Raw genomic sequence first — 16,942 nt, forward strand, 5'->3', positions numbered from 1 at the left:
AGCTACCGCACAAGTTTAAACCAGCAAATCATTCCAAGTATGATGGCAAAGTCAAACCAAGACAATGGCTAAGGGTTTACTCCCAATCTACTGAATTAGCTGGAGGAGACGACGACATCAAGGCTCTATTCTTCCCAATGGCCCTCGAAGCAATGCCGCTACAATGGTTTGACAAATTGAGGCCAAGATCAATCAAGTATTGGGAAGACTTGCAAGAAGCTTTCTGCAACAACTTCGCAGGCATTATTACCCATCCAATGACTACAGCCGAATTGAAAGGAGTAAAGCAAAGGAGAGGAGAAAGTCTAAGGGAATACTATAGAAGATTTGGAGAATTCAGGGCTCAAGTCCATGACATTACTGATAGGGATGTGATAGAGGCCTTTGCAGAAGGAATCTGGGCAAACTGGCAATACAAGGACTATTTCAATGAGAACCCAAGAACAAATGAAGACTTCAAGAGGGTTGTTGAGAAGCTAATTTCGTCAGAAGAAAGAACTCGGCACAGATTTGCTAGGGACAACCCAGAGAATAGAAGACCTGATTATAGACAGTAAGACAAAAGACCAAGGCAGGACAATATGGTGGCAACCACAGACAACAAAAGAAGATACAATGGCAATGGCAATGATAGCAATGGTAGTAATCACAATGGCAGCTACAACAATAGCAACAACCGTAACGACAGCGGTTACAACAGTAATAGCAACTATCAGAGTAACAACTACCGAGGAAGAGCACCGGAAAACATAGAAAATATACCGTGTCACATACACCTAGGGGCCAGACACAAGTTAGTTGAATGCAGCACTTTTCAGCGGCAATTCATGAAGAGAGAAAACAGGAATCAAAACAACTCGGAGCCAAAGCAAGAAAAATCCAAGGAGGAGGAAAAGAGAGCTGAAGGAGATTATCAAGAACCCCAACGCCAATTAGCGGTGATATTTTCAGGTGTTCCTAACACACGAAGCAAAAGACAAGAGAAACTAGCTCACCGAGCCATCATGGCAGCTGAACCAGCCATCCCAAGATATTTAGATTGGTCAGAGTACCCCATCCACTTCACAAGAGAAGACCAATGGACCAGTGCAGCAAACGCAGGATGCTACCCACTAGTACTAGGTTCGACTATCACAGGAGTAGCAGTAACTAAAGTACTCATCGATGGAGGAGCCAGGCTTAACATAATTTTCGTAGATACTCTCAAAAGGATGAATCTGGATTGTGAAGATCTAATGATACCCACAAGCACACCATTCTACGGAATAGTACCCAGCAGAGCAACTATGCCCCTCGGATAGATAACCCTACCCATCACCTTTGGCACACCAGACAAATACCAGATGGAATTCATCAAATTCGAAGTTGCAGACTTTGAATCATGCTACCACGCAATACTTGGGAGACCAGCTTTAACAAAATACATGGCAGTACCACATTATCCATACCTACTGCTCAAGATGCCAACAACAAAGGGCGTATTATCATTGAAAGGAGATCTAAAGAAAGCACATGATTATGACGTACAAGCAGTACAAATATCCAAAAGATTACAAGATATAAAGGAAGGAAAGGAGATCGCAATGCTGGCCAACGAAATGAACCCAGATGAGATTAAGATACTGGCTAAGAAGCCAAGCAACTTCGCACCACCAAAAGAAGCCGCTACCAAGACTATTGACCTACTGACTGGTGATTCGGAGAAGACGGCAATCATCAGTGCAAATCTCGACCCCAAATAGGAACTCGCGCTCACCAACTTTCTTCGGGACAACAAAGATATTTTCGCTTGGAAGCCAGCAGACATGCCAGGGGTCCCAAGGGAGTTGGCTGAGCACATAATTGATGTGAACAAAGGGTCCAAACCCATTAAGCAAAAGTTACGAAGATTCGCTCTAGACAGAAAAGCAGCAATCAAAAAAGAGATCACCAAGCTCATGGCAGCAGGATTCATCAGAGAAATAATCAACCTAGATTGGCTTGCCAACCCAGTCCTAGTAGAGAAGAAGAATTCAAAAGAATGGCGCATGCGCATCGACTACACAGACCTCAACAAGCATTGCTCAAAAGATCCATATGTCCCACCAAGGATTGATCAAATCATCGACTCGACAGCAGGATCAACTCTGTTATCCTTTCTAGATTGCTATTCAGGCTATCATCAAATATCCTTAAGAGAAGAAGACCAAAGCAAGACTTCGTTCATTACACCCTTTGGGGCATATTGCTATAAATCAATGCCTTTTGGGCTAAAAAATGCAGGGGCAACATATCAAAGAGCAATTCAAACTTGCTTGGGGAGTCAAGTCGGAAGAAATGCAGAAGCATACATTGATGATGTAGTAATCAAGATAAAAGAACCCGGATCATTGATAGAAGACCTCGAGGAGACTTTCAAAAATCTAAAAGCATGGCAGTGGAAGCTAAACCCCACAAAGTGTGTTTTTGGGGTACCATCAGGACAACTACTCGGGTTTCTAGTCAGTAACCGAGGAATTGAAGCAAGTACAAAGCAGGTTAAAGCCATCATGGATATGAAACCTCCAAAGAAAGTTAAAGACATACAGAAGCTTACAGGATACATGGCAGCACTCAACAGATTCATCTCCCGACTAGAAGAAAAAGGGCTACCTTTCTTCAAATTATTGAAAAAGGTAGGGAATTTTGAATGGAAAGAAGAGGCAGAAGAAGCATTCCAAAAGTTAAAAGAATACTTGGCATCATCACCAGTAATAACACCACCAAAAGACAAAGAGGACATGATGCTATACATTACAGCAACCAAGAACGTTGTCAGCACAACAATTGTGGTTGAGAGAGAAGAACCCAGACATGCATACAAAATGCAAAGACCAGTCTATTACATAAGCGAAGTACTAACAGAATCAAAAGTGAGATACCCACACGTGCAAAAACTACTTTATGCAGTGTTGATATCATCAAGAAAGCTGAGACATTATTTCCATGAACACAAGATTATAGTGGTAACCAATTTTCCACTTTAAGACATTCTACGCAACAAAGATGTAATAGGTCGGATATCAAAATGGGTAGTAGAACTCGGTGCTCTCAACCTAGACTTCAAACCAAGAACATCAATCAAATCTCAAGCATTATCCGACTTCATTGCTGAATGGACAGAAATCAGTCAAAAAGAACCCAAACCAATACTTGATCATTGGAAAATGTATTTTGACGGTTCCCTAAAGTTAGGAGGAGCTGGAGCTAGAGTACTATTCATATCACCAGAAGGGAGACAGTTAAAATATGTGCTACAAATACTTTGGCAGGCAACTAACAATGAGGCAGAATACGAAGCATTAATACACGGTCTAAGAGTTGCAAGCTCGCTTGGGATCAAAAGACTACTTGTCTACCATGATTCAGCTGTAGTAATCAATCAAGTCAACAAGGATTAGGATTGTACAAAAGATAATATGGATGCGTACTGTGTAGAAGTCAGAAAATTGGAGAAAAATTTCCAAGGGCTCAAAATCCATCATGTACTAAGAGATTCCAATGTTGCAGCAGATGTGCTAGCCAAATTAGGATTAGATAGAGCAAAAGTACCACCCGGTATATTTGTGGAAGAACTCACAGCCCCATCCATCAAACAACTCGGAAACACAAAAAAAGAGAAGGAGACAACAGATCCAATGGAAATAGATCAAGCAGAAGAACCAGACCAGTCAAGACAAATCATGGTCATACAAAGTGATTGGAGACAAACATACATTGATTTTATCAAAGAGACGAAACTACCCAAAGACAAAGCAGAAGCAACTCGGGTTGTACAAAGAAGCAAAAACTACGTTCTGGTGGGGGATAAACTATACAAAAGAGCAGCATCATCAGAAGTACTGCTTAAATGTGTTCCGATAGATAAAGGAAAGGAAATCTTGGACGAAATCCACTTAGGATGTTGTGGAAATCATGCAGCCTCTAGGACACTAGTTGGTAAAGCATTCAGAACCAGTTTCTATTGGCCAACAGCACTCAAAGATGTAGAAGAGCTCGTCAGAACATGCAAGAATTGCCAAATGTTTGCTAGGCAATCACATGTGCCGGCTCACAACTTAATATGCATACCGCCGGCTTGGCCGTTCTCATGCTAGGGGATGGATCAAGTCGGACCACTCAAAAAAGCAAAAGGAGGCTTCGAATACATATTTGTGGCAATCGACAAATTTACAAAGTGGATTGAATACAAACCTTTGGTCAAATACAGTGCAGAAAAGGTAGTGGAATTCATACAAGACATCATGCATAGGTTCGGCATACCCAACAAAATAATCACAGATCTTGGTTCACCATTTACAGCAAGAGAATTCCAATACTGGGCAAGAGATTGTGGGATAGAAATCGACTTTGCATCAATAGCACACCCGCAGGCCAATGGACAAGTCGAAAGAGCAAATGGACTCATATTACAAGGTTTAAAACTAAGATTATATGAAGATTTGAAAGATTATGGTGGAAAATGGGTCGATGAATTACCAAAAGTAATATGGGGTCTGAGAACCCAAATCAGTAGAGCAATTGGATACTCACCGTTCTTTCTGGTCTACGGATCAGAGGCAGTACTACCAACCAACTTAATATGGCTATCTCCAAGAATAGAACAATATGAAGAAGGCGAAGCAGAATAAACAAGGCAGTTAGAAATTGATTCAATAGAAGAAATAAGTGACAGTGCAATCATACAAAATGCAAGATATCAGCAAGGGTTACGAAGACATTATGACAAAAGTACTCAACCCTGATCACTAAAGCCAAGGGACTCAGTACTATGACTAATCTAGAAGAAAGATGGACGACACAAACTACTCAGTCCATGGGAAGGACCCTTCATCGTGAAGACAGCAACAGGACCCGGCACATACGAGTTGATGACTCCAGATGAAATACCTGTAAAGAACACTTGGCATATTAGCCAGCTCAAAAGATTCTACAATTAAGTACAATAGATTGTACTCAAGTTTCAAGAGAAATAAAACAGAAATTATTCAAGAAGAATAGCTTCAAATATGAGCCCTGTCCAACGGACAGAGCCAAACTGTAATCAAGTTGGGGAAAAAGGGGCTTCCCTGTTAATAGCCAACCTAGAAATGGTTGTGCTACATGGGCAATCTTGTCACTCAACCATATGGAGATGGTTTGACTGATGGCCAACGGCCAAATAGCTTCTTGGGTAAGGAGACCCAAGCTAGCATTTGTCACTCTACCATAAAGAGATGGTACGACTAACAACCCTGTCCAACGGATAGAACCAACCCATAATCAGGTTGGGGAAAAAGGGGCAGCCCTGCAAACAGCTCAACCCGGAAACGGTTGTTGCTATACGGGCACAATCGCTTACCCCAAGAGCTGGTACGATTGCTTACTTACCCTGCAAACAGCCAACCCATAAATGGTTGTGCTATATGGGTCCGGTCACCTACCCCAAGAGTGGTACGATCGAATACTTCACCCAAGAAGCGGCACAAGCACTCCAACAACTCGGTCGCCTACCCCAAGAGTGGTACGATCGACTACTTCGCCCAAGAAGCAGCACAAACACTCCAACAACTCAGTCGCCTACCCCAAGAGTGGTACGATCGACTACTTCGCCCAAGAAGCGGCACAAGCACTCCAACAGCTCGGTCGCCTACCCCAAGAGTGGTACGATTGACTACTTCGCCCAAGAAGCGGCACAAGCACTCCAACAACTCGGTCGCTTACCCCAAGAGTGGTACGATCGACTACTTCACCCAAGAAGCGGCACAAGCACTCCAACAACTCGGTCGCCTACCCCAAGAGTGGTATGATCGACTACTTCGCCCAAGAAGCGGCACAAGCACTCCAACAGCTCGGTCGCCTACCCCAAGAGTGGTACGATCGACTACTTCGCCCAAGAAGCAGAGAGTGGTACGATCGACTACTTTGCCCAAAAAGCGGCACAAGCACTCCAACAACTCGGTCGCCTACCCCAAGAGTAGTATGATCGACTACTTCACCCAGAGAGGGACACAAGCACTCCAACAACTCGGTTGCCTACCCTAAGAGCGGCACGATCGACTACGTTGCCCAAGGAGGAGCACAAACACTCCAACAACTCGATCGCCTACCCCAAGAGTGGTACAATCGACTACTTTGCCCAAGAAGTGACACAAGCACTCCAACAACTCGGTCGCCTACCCCAAGAGTGGTACGATCGACTACTTCGCCCAAGAAGTGGCACAAGCACTCCAACAGCTCGATCGCCTACCCCAAGAGTGGTACGATCAACTACTTCGCCCAGAAAGGGACACAAGCACTCCAACAACTTGGTCGCCTACCCTAAGAGCGGCACGATCGACTACATTGCCCAAGGAGGGGCACAAACACTCCAACAACTCGATCATCTATCCCAAGAGCGGTACAATCGACTACTTCGACCAAAGAGTGGCACAAATAGTACAAACAACTCGGTCGCCGACCCAAAGAGCGAAACAAGATATGGCAAAGTAGAAAAAAGCCACAAGGAAAGACAGGGTGAAACTAGTCCATATTATTCAAAGACATCTAAGAAGAAAAGAAAGACAGGATGAAGCCTGCTCACATCTTAAAAATTCAGAGACAAAGTATATTACAAGGACATCAAAAGAAGGTTGACTTTTCACATCTGTTCAAGAAGACGAAAGAGAAGGAGGAAGTACATTCATTTGATCAAGAATTTGGTCTGATAGACCACTAAGCTATACTTTGGCCTCCTCCCAGTGTCTTGAAAACTCAGCCATTATAGAAGCTTCAGTAATCTGCTCAAAAGGAGCATCAGGGGCAACAACCCGGACATACGAAACCACATTGTTGATGCACCGGTAAAAGCCACCCTTCACAAAATCATAAAACCAGAAAAAAGCATCGGTAATCCCTGCTCGGCAAAGACCTGAAGGAACAAGAAGAAATTCCTAGAACTCCACCATGAAGTACTCAGAGGCTTATCAATCTCAAGATCGCTGATCCTAAGTCTTTTTAGTACTAGCAAGAACATGAAGTCTGACAAAACAACAATTTATACCGAGTTGTTTGCACGAGAGCCAGACAAAGCACTCGAAGACAGTCTCTCAAGACGACGTTCTACACATACTGAGTTGTTTACATGGCGCAAACGAAAGCTAGACAAAGCACTCCACCTACCAAAGAGTCATTTCATGACAAATGGAAACAATTCATCTACTCAAAGCTACGGATACGTACCACAAAGCAACTACTCGGAAGAAATCCTGATCACTCACACAATTTGTCTAACGAATAAGTAAAGCAGAGACATCCACACAAAGAAACAAAAGAAGCCACATCAAAAGAAAAGGAAAAGAGAAATTGGGGAAACAAAGTTTATGATGATCATAGAAGAACACGACTACTACATACATCAAATCACCAAGATAAATCTACGACCGGACAATCTGCCCTTCGATATCCTTTACACCAACATCAAAGCGAGGGCTAATGACAATGCATCCAGCCATCATCAGTTCCTCGCCGGAGACCCGCTACCCATAGATTCGACATCATTGTCATCTTCGACAGCAAGGGTGCCCTAGTCGACCTCGTATTCGGCGGCGAGCGCCTCCCAATCAACCTCATCTTCACTGTCACTACTAAGGACGATCAAATCCGCCCTTGTCGAAGTAGCATCAGCAGTAGAGAGGGGGACAAGAGTGACCACAGGAGCAGCCGAGGGATCCTCCTTCTGTAGAGGGACAACCGGCGCTGATGTCCCAACAAGGGGAGCCTTCCCCACCACCGGAGGGGCTGGCAATAAAGGCGACGACGAAGACCTTCCGCTCGACGACTCTGCCATGGCCGTCCTCGAAGAGCGAACAAGCGAAGAACGTGACACCTTACGGACACTCTACCTATGGATGAACTTCTTCTTCGTCATTGTGGCTATGGCAAAACAATTGCGGAGTGGCCAGTTAAATAGAGACCAAATCGCCATCCCAGGCAGTTCAACAGCCTCCTTGAGATAAGGATGGAGTTAAAACTTTCTTCATAAAAGGTTAAGGGCGGAGTTAATTCCTTCATCAAAACCAATATGGCGATTCGGCTTCTACCATCAACCACGCGATGATCCATTTACTGACACAGCTAAAATGACGAAAGACACAAATCTACACAATGGTACGATCCAACGGGCAGATTTCAGACTTATCCATCTAGCACCACGGTAGAGTTTTCAGATTACTATAAGAACAACCTGTCAACCATGAAGAAACGAAGGGCCACCTTGCAAGGAACAAAAGAACCAAGCAAGCATAAGCCCAGGGGCTACTCAACCTCACACACCAGCATATCTACGAATGAAGAAAGAATTGAAGAAGAAATTTCCTACTCTAGGAAGAACCACAACCAACAAAGAAGGTATTTATAACAAACCAGAGGTAAACAAGGTTAAAGATCACAAGAAAGAAAGAGGAAAAGAACAAAAGAGCAAAGCAACAAAGGCAAATAGTACTCAAAAGCAAGATTCCTGACAAAAAGTAAAACAAGACGCTCACTCATGGCTATACAAGACCCATCCGTGACCAGCAAAAGACAAAGATCAAAGGAGTACAAATCAAGACCCTTCTTCTGGCTTCTTTTCAACAGAAAAGAACCCGGAGAAGGCTCGAGGGCTGCAAGTACCTACCACAGAAAAACATATTTTCAAATTTTTTGACCCTCTAGCTTTTTTGTACCAAAAAAACAAGAGGCTCGGGGGCTACACTCAATGAGTGCAATTTTTGCAAAATTGCACTTGCTGCACTCAAAGGAAAAAGAACCCAGAGGACATCAAGCAAAAGTGTACATCAGCCAAAAGAAGAATCAAAGAAGACCATCTCAAGATTTCACTTCAAGAAGGACCCGGATCAAGACTACAACAACTCGGCCCTTGAAGCTCAATCATGAAATGCTCGGGGGCTTGTTGATGGGGAACCCTACGGCCCCCCCATAGACCATACTATAGGGAGGTAGGCCTTGGTAACAAGGCCTACAGCCCAATCGCTAAGAAGAACGCGGAGCAAAGCAACATGCAAAACCGAAACTCTAACTCTAACTATACAAGGAAAGGCGCCCGAAGCGTAGCTTAGGACTCTGACCTTGTATCCAAATAGGACATAAACAACGCCTCTCAGCGCCTGGACTATAAAGGGTTGGCGAGGGTTCCCATTGTAGGAGGAGAACGGATACCCGATACTCAGAGCAATACAACGCAAACAGGCTAACGCCAAAACTAGACGTAAGGTTATTACTCGACCAAGTCGAGGGCCTGAACTAGTATAAATCGTGAGTCTCTTTACGTAACCGCTGAATTCCGCTATTCGCCGAAGCCCGAACAACTATCCCGGGTACCCTCGTGGCAGGCTATCGGTGGTAAAACATCGATAGCTACTTATGAGAGGCTAGTGGAAGCCCATGAGAAGCTTGGCAAAGCTCACACGAAGCTTGAAAAGGCTCACTCCTTGCTTTTTGGACAAGAAAAAGAAAGGATTATAGTATCATGTGATGTGGGCATAACATGTGACATTATTGAAGATTCGTTTTATGAACCTATTGTTGTTGCTCCCACTAACCCTTCTTTTAGCTCATCAGACATCACCGCTACCACTCCTACCTCTATTACTAGTGATGGTTTCACTTGTGATGCCTCACTAATGATTGAAAATGAGACTCTCAGGAGAGAGGTGGATGAGCTCACTCACGCCCTAGGCAAGGCCTATGGCGGTGAGGCTTATTTACTAAAGTGCTTGGGTAGCCAAAGGTTCTCTCTTAACAAAAAGGGATTGGGCTATACCCCCAAGAAAGGCAAGGCGGCCTTTGCTAGTCCTAAAGCTAGCTTTGTGAAGAGCAATGGTCGGTTTTGCAATAGATGCAAGCAAGTAGGGCACTTAGAGCAATCTTGCATAAAGAGCATGAACAAGATCAATGCTAATGTATCCTCAATTTGTTTTGATTCTTGTTACATGCTTACCAAGGGTGTTAATGGTGTAAAGGCTAAGTTCATTGGTACACCTATTGTGAGCTTAAAGAAGAAAGTCATTTGGGTACCAAAAACCTTAGTGACTAACCTTCAAGGACCCAAGCAAGTTTGGGTACCTAAAAAGAATTGATCTTCTTTTGTAAAATTAATTATAAAGCTGGAGGAAGGCATTGGGTGCTTGATAGTGGGTGCACACAATACATGACCGGTGATTCAAGAATGTTCAATTCAATCAACTCAAATGATGATGATGGGATTGATAGCATAACATTTGGTGATAATGGCAAAGGCAAGGTCAAAAGGCTTGATAAGATTGCAATATTCAATGACTTGAGCATTTCCAATGTGCTACTAGTACAGAGCTTGATTTTCAACCTATTGTCGGTAGCTCAACTTTGTGATCTTGGTTTCAAGTGCATATTTGGAGTTGATGATGTAGAGATCATAAGTGTAGACAGCTCTAACTTGATCTTCAAAGGTTTTAGATATGAGAATCTATACTTAGTTGAATTCAATGCTAGTGAAGCTCAATTGTCAATATGTTTGCTCACTAAGTCTAGCATAGGTTGGTTATGGCATAGAAGGCTTGGTCATGTTAGAATGACATAATTAAACAAGTTGATTAAGTATGATCTAGTTAGAGGTTTGAAAGATGTAACATTTGAGAAGGATAAGCTTTGTAGTGCATGTCAAGCCGGAAAGCAAGTTGGCAATACACATCCTAAGAAGAGCATGATGAGTACATCTAAGGCATTTGAGTTATTGCATATGGATTTGTTTGGACCAACCACTTACACTAGCATTGGTGGAAACAAATATGGATTTATGATTGTGGATGATTTCACTAGATATGCATGGGTGTTCTTTCTTATTGACAAGAGTGATGTGTTTGCAACCTTCAAGACTTTCATCAAGAGAATTCACAATGAGTTTGAAACAACCATCAAGAAAATGAGAAGTGACGATAGAAGTGAGTTCAAGAATATAAAAATTGATGAGCTTTGTGATGAGTTTGGAATTAGGCATCAATTCTCGGTCAAATGCACTCCTTAATCAAATGTACTAGTTAAGAGGAAGAATAGAACCTTGATAGATATGACAAGATCAATGTTGAGTGAGTACAATGTGAGTCATTCCTTTTGGGCCGAAGCAATCAACATGGCTTACTACTATAGCAACCGACTCTATTGTCACCCCATGATGGAGAAGACACCTTATGAGCTCTTGAATGGAAGAAAGCCTAATATTGCATACTTTTGAGTTTTTGGTTGCAAATGCTACATATTGAAGAAAGGCACAAGATTGAGCAAGTTTGAGAAGAAATATGATGAAAGTTTCTTGCTTGGTTACTCCACTACTAGCAAGGCTTATAGAGTTTGGAATTTGGCTAGTGGTACTCTTGAGGAGGTTCATGATGTGGAATTTGATGAAACCAATTGTTCCCAAAAGGAAGATGAGAATCTAGATGATATGAGAGGCACTCAATTGGTCAATGCAATAAAAAACATGGACATTGATGACATAAGGCTAAGAGAGGTGATCAATGTTTAAGATGACAAAGATCAAGTGCTCTCTAACTCAAATATACAAGCTAGTGGTTCTCATGATCAAGTTCAAGCAAGTGCTAGTGATGACAAAGTGCAAGATCAACAACAAGTGGCTAGTTCATCATCTTAACCAAGTGATCAATCAAATGCAAGCAATCAAATGCAAGTGCTCCAACCAACCAAGTTGCAAGAGATCATCCATTGGATTCTATCATTGGTTATATGTCAAGAGGTGTGCAAATAAGATCACGATTGGCATCATTTTATGAACACTTCTTATTTCTGTCATCCATTGAACCTAAGAAGATAGATAAAGCTTTGAAGGATATTGATTGGGTGAATGCTATGCATGAAGAGCTTAACAACTTCACAAGAAATCAAGTATGTGAGTTAGTTGAGAGGCCTAAAGATCATAATGAGATTGGAACCAAGTGGGTCTTTCAGAACAAGCAAGATCAAGATGAGATATTAGTAAGGAATAAAGCAAGATTAGTGGCTCAAGGTTACACTCAAGTTAAAGGTCTTGACTTTGGAGAAACATATGGGTTCGAAGCAATTAGGATCTTGTTAGCCTATGCTGGCGACCACGATTGGTATCATTTTATGAACACTTCTTATTTGTGTCATCCATTGAACCTAAGAAGATAGATGAAGCTTTGAAGGATATTGATTGGGTGAATGCTATGCATGAAGAGCTTAACAACTTCACAAGAAATCAAGTATGTGAGTTAGTTGAGAGGCCTAAGGATCATAATGAGATTGGAACCAAGTGGGTCTTTCAGAACAAGCAAGATCACGATGGGATATTAGTAAGGTATAAAGCAAGATTAGTGGCTCAAGGTTACACTCAAGTTGAAGGTCTTGACTTTGGAGAAACATATGCTCCGGTTGTAAGATTGGAAGCAATTAGGATCTTGTTAGCCTATGCTTGTGACCACAACATCAAGTTGTACCAAATGGATATAAAAAGTGTATTTCTCAATGGGTACGTCAATGAGCTTATATATGTTGAGCAACCTTCCGGTTTTGAAGATGAGAAGAAACCTAACCATGTTTATAAGTTAAGAAAGACTTTGTATGGCTTGAATCAAGCACCAAGAGCATGTCCTCTCATGTAGCTACCTACCAAACCCTATACTGAAACTGAGCTATATTGGCGCTCGATCCCGCAGCCCTATTGGCGCCCCCCAAGTTATAGGTGTCCTCTGGTTACAACACGAGTTGCCTAATATTTATGGTCTCCTCTAGGATATAGAGTTCAACTCCAATTCTATCCTAACCTTAATTAATACAACTTAAATCGCAACTTAATAATCTATACACATATTTGACACATATCTAACAATTTATCTTGTAAATTCAACTAGAAATTGAGAATAGCACACTGGCTTGGCATGTTGCCTTTTGTATCTCGATCATGTGAACGAACTTGGAACGAAGAATTTAGGCTAATAATCAGCTAAAGCAAAAGAGGAATCCACTTCCAGTTATCATCTCATCTTGAAGATAAATACATGTTTGAAACGCAGAAATCATAGAGGAATTTCTCACAAAAATTAGTTCAATTTCACAAGAAAAACATATAAAAAGAGAAATAAAAACATATGTTCTGAACCGGGCCTACGTTTTTACCCTTGATCGAATCAGTGCACTTTCAAGTTTGAACAAACAATACACAGTGAATAAATTACCATCATATGCTCATTTAATTACTCTCGCGTCAAATTAACAACAGAAAATACAAGGCAAATGTGACAGCACATCATGTCGTCCAACCAACTCCCTCTTCAGTGGGCATGGCCAAGGATCGTGAGGTGGGGTTCGAACTGCGGCAGCTCGTCCTCGTCTCCGTCGCCGTCGAGGTCAATGCCGCCGCCCGGCAGCACCACCCCCACGCCCTCGGGCTTGCACGTCTTGTCCGTGGCAGGGTTGCACCCGTACGCGGAGTCCTCGGCGGCAGCGGCGTCGGCGGACCTGACGAGCAGCACGCAGGCGAGCGCCAGCGCCATGAAGAGCAGCCACACGCGCGGGGACGTCGTCGTCATGGAGATCGATGTCAGATAGACAGACAGACACGCGCACACGGAAAGCTAGCTTTTTCGCAAGGTCGCAGTAGAGGCCGGTGCGATCGCAAGCACGGAGGCGAGGAGGTCCCTTGCGCGCGGACTTTGGCGAGGCGAGGGTGGTGCAGCCGGGGTGCTCTAAAAGGCGGCAATGGAGTGGCTGCGCGCGGCCTCTGCGGTTGCATGGCGACCGGGTGTCACGGAAGCGCCTCTCGCGAGCAACCGCCTGCCCAGACGTTACATTACCATACTTAGACTGTCTCTAACACCGCAACCAAAACGCAAAATAGGTCGTTCACAGTATTTTGGGTATCAAAAAACACGCTCCAACAGAAGATCCAAATAGATGACACATTTTGCATACTAGCCGAACCGAAACATAAATAAGCGTCGAGAGAGACGACGCAAATCTTTGGCGCCGTAGTGGTGGGCCCGCGGCGAGGTGCGGCCCGCGACGGGGCGCGGCCGGCTCGACGAGGCGAGCTCGCGGCGAGGAGCCGCCAGCGCTTCCAGGTGGGTCCGCGGCGGACGTGGCCGGCGCGGCTAGACAGGGCTGTTGCGGGGAGCCGCCGGCGCGGCGAGGAGCAGCCTGCGCGGCGAGGAGAGGAGAGGGCAGCCGGATCTAGCAGGTGCCGCTCGCGGTGGGGACGGAGGCGGCTTGCGCGCGGCGGCTCTCACCCGCGGTGGTGCTTGCCCGTGGTGGCGCTCGCGAGGCGGCGGACGAAGGGGCCGCGCCGGGGATGCTGCCGGAGCTCGCCCGAGCGAAGGGGCAGCGCGCCTCGCCGGATCTCACGCCGGAGCTCGCAGCTCGGTGACCGGCCGCGGGGAAGACGAAGACGGAGGAGCAAGCGGCATCAGACGGAGGAAACTGAGAGTCTTCTTTTGGGTTCGTTGTTGAAGAAGGAAGGTTTTGGGTGCGTGACCCTTTTCCTGTATGTGACTTAAATCATGGAATATGTCTCGTGTTTGCGTCCTTACTGTTGGAGACAGTTTTAGCGCTGTGCTATTTTGGGATAGTGAACCTGGCCCTGGCGCGCATCAAACAGTACTATTATATTGCTGGTTGTTCATTTGCAGAGATATTGTTATCTTCATCAGTTTCTGAATTTTCACGAACACAAGCTATATAAACAAGGACATTGGAGCGAACTGATCATAAATCAGTTGGCTAGGTTTCTTGTGCTGGAACCTGTTCACCTAGGTTAAGTCCTCGACTTAATACGGATGCTCGTATTTTTCTAGATTTATTCCAGGATTTAACGGCGCTATGCTTTCAGTGGTAGGCGACGTCCCTGTCGACATCGAGATGCCTACAGTGACTTCGTGAATCTCGTGCTTATGGTGACTTCGTGAATCTCGAAATCTGTCGGCTCAGTCATTCGAATGTGTTCATAGAGGTAGGATTTGCGTGCGTGGATTCACTAATAAATAGATAGTATGACAATGTTTTATAGAGAAAGATTAGTGGTTATTTTATTCTTAATTAAATTACATCAATAACTTAGTGGTGCACAAATCTTTACTTTATAGAGAAAGATTAGATGTTGATAGGCATATGATACTGTCTTTTATTTTTTTATATTTTTTTTAAATTTATGAGAAATAAATATAAAACCAAAAGAAATAAGAATCAAACGTCCTGTTCGTTTGGGCTTATTTGGCTGATAAGCCATGACTGACTGAAAGTATTGTTGGCTGATTTAGTGTGAGCGAAAAATATTATCCGTTGGCTGAAAAAGTACGACTTATAAGCCAAACAAGCCCAAACGATCAGGGCGAAAACCGGGATGCTTGAGTCACGTGGGAAAAAAAATCATAAAATGCTCACGCAAAAACAAAACAAAGAGCATGGTCCAGGAGCAGCTCGGTGAATGAGATGAGCTTGAACGACGGGAGGATGTTGGAGTCGAGCGTGACCTCTGCGGAGTAGCTATTCAGCAGCTTGGCGGCCTTCACCAGGAGGCTCTGTCGTAGTCCAACCCGGTGTCTTCCTCGTTGCCATCGTCGAGGTTGAGGAACACCGAGAAGATGCACGCAACCACGTCCGAGTCGAACAGCGAGTGCTGCTGCACGGGCGGTGTGGTCGTGCCCGTGCCGGAGGCGATGAGTATGTCCTCTAGGATGGCCTGGTCTAGCTGCATGCCGATCCGCTTCTCCATGTCGGCCCTGTAGAAGCGCAGATGTTGGACGCGGACACCACCATCGTCGTCTTGAGGAGCCCCGAGAGGAAGGCCATCGGAACAGGGCAGTTCTTGGACTGCACTGGGAACAGACCCACGACGGCGCACTGCTTCTTGACGGCGTTGGCGTCCACGTCCGCTGAGCTATAAAAAAAGTTTTTTTTGGTTGGCACCCTTACAATTTTCGGTTATTGGAGATATACCATTACAATTCGACTAATTTGAACCATACCATTACAATTGTGCGATACTCGGACCAACGCCATGGGATACGCTCAGCGACGTCTTGGGGCCACCTGCAGGTGTGTACACTGCCTCACTATTTCAGTCTGGACGTCCATGCCCTCGGGTCAATTAGATAAGGCCCACCAGGCGCCGGCTCTCCCTTTCCTCCTCGCCGCGCTCTGTTCGCCTCCTCCCTTCCTGTCTGCTAGGGTTAGGTGCTACAGCCGCCGGCTCCGCCGCTGTGCCCAGCCGCCGCTGCCGTTTGCCCATGGCCACCATGGCTTATAGCTCATCACAGCAGGGGAGGACTCTCCCTCTCGTGGACTACCCCCAGTGCTTGGTGCCCGTCGTCAAGTGCAAGAGCAAGAACGACAACTTCTACTACAGGTGCTCAAATAGGTGTGGTAAATGGTGGTTTGAGGATGCATATGAGCTCTATTTGCGCAATAATCATGCCAATCTATTGGAGAGTTCTTTTGTTTCTAGGCACAATCCAGCTGGTGCTGTTCAAGTTGTCCAGCAGCCTGCTGCTACTACTGTTGGAGGGTTCGAGATGGTGGCACTTGATTTGAAGTTGCTGCTCAGTGACATCAAATTGGAGGTTGGCAGCCTGAAGACTGAAGTGAAAGAACTGAAAATGAGGTTAAGAAGGAAAAGAGTCCAATTGTCTTGGACAATGCAGCTGTTGTTTTCTTGGCAATCTTTGTAACTGTCCTGGTGGCTATTGTATGGATGAAATGAATTCTCATGTAATGTAGCATGTGTTAGATAGTGTTAGCTTAGAATTTGGGTAGCTTTTGTGCACTCTCATGATGAGTGGGTAATGTAAGCATTTGATCTGTACTTGGAGCTATGTTTGTTTGCAATTTATGAACAAGTTTCTGCAGCATGTTTGTCGAAACTTAACACTGCAATAAATAAACAAGTAGCATGCCAACTATC

At 44.4% G+C, this 16,942-nt stretch overlaps 1 protein-coding gene across 1 annotated transcript; it reads right to left on the reverse strand.

The window, feature by feature from the left end:
- Positions 1-13,135: 13,135 nt before the first annotated feature.
- LOC136462911 (uncharacterized) lies at positions 13,136-13,713 on the reverse strand. Its single transcript, XM_066461959.1, has one exon. It carries the CDS (start codon positions 13,575-13,577, stop codon positions 13,320-13,322), a length of 258 nt encoding a protein of 85 aa, XP_066318056.1. The 5' UTR covers positions 13,578-13,713; the 3' UTR covers positions 13,136-13,319.
- Between the last annotated feature and the right edge of the window lie 3,229 nt (positions 13,714-16,942).

This window comes from Miscanthus floridulus, chromosome 7 (assembly GCF_019320115.1).
Source record: "Miscanthus floridulus cultivar M001 chromosome 7, ASM1932011v1, whole genome shotgun sequence".
Taxonomy (NCBI): domain Eukaryota; kingdom Viridiplantae; phylum Streptophyta; class Magnoliopsida; order Poales; family Poaceae; genus Miscanthus; species Miscanthus floridulus.